General features: G+C 38.8%; 1 protein-coding gene across 1 annotated transcript in view; it reads right to left on the bottom strand.

The window, feature by feature from the left end:
- Positions 1-259: 259 nt before the first annotated feature.
- Positions 260-2,039, bottom strand: part of bsdc1 (BSD domain containing 1) — a 9,226-nt gene continuing 7,446 nt past the window's right edge. The window contains exons 10-11 of the mRNA XM_078277521.1: positions 1,882-1,985; positions 260-1,780 (exon numbers count right to left, since the gene is read on the bottom strand). Of these exons, the coding sequence (XP_078133647.1) occupies positions 1,751-1,780; positions 1,882-1,985 (134 nt within the window). The 3' untranslated portion in view covers positions 260-1,750. The remainder of the gene's footprint in view (positions 1,781-1,881; positions 1,986-2,039) is intronic.

The raw sequence follows: 2,039 nt of genomic DNA, 5'->3' as shown, positions 1-2,039 counted from the left end.
GTTAAGAGTAAATAGTTCTGGTATGAGTGGCGATGTCCTTTGCATTTCCTGCATAGTCAAGTCACTTCCACAAGACTTAAGTGGATTAAACAAATGAGATACGATGTGGACCAAGCGATTATTGAAGATCCTTAACACTCCACCGATAATGCTTTTATAGCCTATCTGGTTTAAACAGACCTGTCTACCTTTTCTTCTTTAGTAGCAAATAGCAAAATAGCCTTCCTCGATTATATCGTAATGCACAACACTAAGCCCATTAGCCATGAATCCTTTAATGACAATGATCATTTGAAAAATATAGTGAAATACTTGACTTAAAAAAAGAAAGAACTTGACAGATTTGAAAACAGTTGTGTGGAGAACAGCTTTGATTAGTTCAAAGTGTGAATCTGAAGAGGATACACAGCCGAGAATTGGAGACATGCAAAACATTGTCAGAACACAAAAACCTGAAGAACAGCCAATGTCTTAAACCAAAAGAAACAACAACATACAACTGAACAGTTAACTATCTGCACAATGTTTTGCATGTTATTGAACAGACATGCAATCCAAAGCACATACAATAATTAAGCATTTATTTTAGTATAAATATTAATCTCTAGGATTATTTTTCTCAGTTACATTACAGATAATGGAAAAGGAAATCAGAAAAGCATGGAGCGTGTTCACGTTGCTCCTTGGTCTACTTGGCACACTGCCTGCTGAGCCATTTTGTTCCAAACATGGGCCGGCAGAGAAACTTTAAACTTCACCAATTTAAAATATTTTCCTATACAAATACATAACAAAAGATGCTACCCTCAATTCCAAGCCAAAGAATCCAACATCCTGACACCGGGACCAGTTTGAATTCTCTTTGTTAAGTCAAATATGATCTAAATATGATCCTCTACCCAAATAAGACAAACTCATAGAAACGACCTTTACAGCCTGCAACAAGCTCATATAAATGAATAACATATGACGAAGAGAGGGTAAAGAATTAATGACACATTAGCTGGTTGCGTTTCAGGTGACTGACTTATAACAAAAACATTTGGATAACATTATCACACTACTGTGTGTTTTACAAGGCCATATATCGTCTATAGAGTTGGGAGTGAATCCAAAATGAAAAGTGCACTATGAATGAAGGCCAATTTTTTTCTTCATTTTGAAAAATTCACTTGCATAATAAAGATAAGAAAGAAAGAACGGGGCACAGGTAGAATTAAATCAATCAATCGTCATTCAACGTGTGAATTTAGAAAGGTGACAAGCAGCATTATGGCCATTTTGCAGCCTGCAGTTGAGCCATTGCCCAACTTGCAATGCACTCGCAACATACGTGATGTATTTAATGGCATAAAGAAAAAGGGGAAACAGCCCCTCCCCTACTGCGGTGATACCTTTCACATTCTGACTTGTCACTGTGTGTCCTTAAGCTTTAAGAAAAAGGTAGTGACTAGTGTCATGTGCTCTCTAAAGCCAGAAGTTATTCCAAGAAATAGCCAAGACCTGAGTAACTACCCTCGCTAGCGGCCTATCTGCAATAAACTGATGGAGCAGCGTAATTCTTATTGCCTTGGCTGTCCTGTTGCTCTTTTCCACAGGTTTACCAATATGGTCCAAACCCGCTGGAAAATCCCCTACTGACATTCATGACATGGTGACAGTGTGGACAAAGAGTTAAAACACGTTAAGCATGGTTCGTCTGCCGAGAACTAGCTTTAATGGTGGGACAGAGTTCGTGTTGCAGTGGCTCTCAGTCCCAGTTCTCCCAGTCTTCGTCCATCTGGTAAACAAACAAAAAAAGAAAGGAAAAAGGGGGTTCATAAAACATTCTAACTGTTTTACATTTTAATTTAACATTCTGGTAAATGTCACAACACTAACCTCTCCAGAAGCTTCTATTTTCGAGAGAGCCATTTGGACTTCTTCTTCCGTCATGTCCAGGTCAAAGTCTTTCTCCCAGTCCTCACTCACATCGGTGCTGGACCCTGGAGACGGAAAGACAAATTTCGAACTTTCTGTGACCTCAAGTCTGCTGCTTC

Source organism: Sander vitreus, chromosome 20, assembly GCF_031162955.1.
Source record: "Sander vitreus isolate 19-12246 chromosome 20, sanVit1, whole genome shotgun sequence".
In the NCBI taxonomy this organism is placed as follows: Eukaryota; Metazoa; Chordata; class Actinopteri; order Perciformes; family Percidae; genus Sander; species Sander vitreus.
This window is presented reverse-complemented; position numbering and strand designations above follow the sequence as displayed.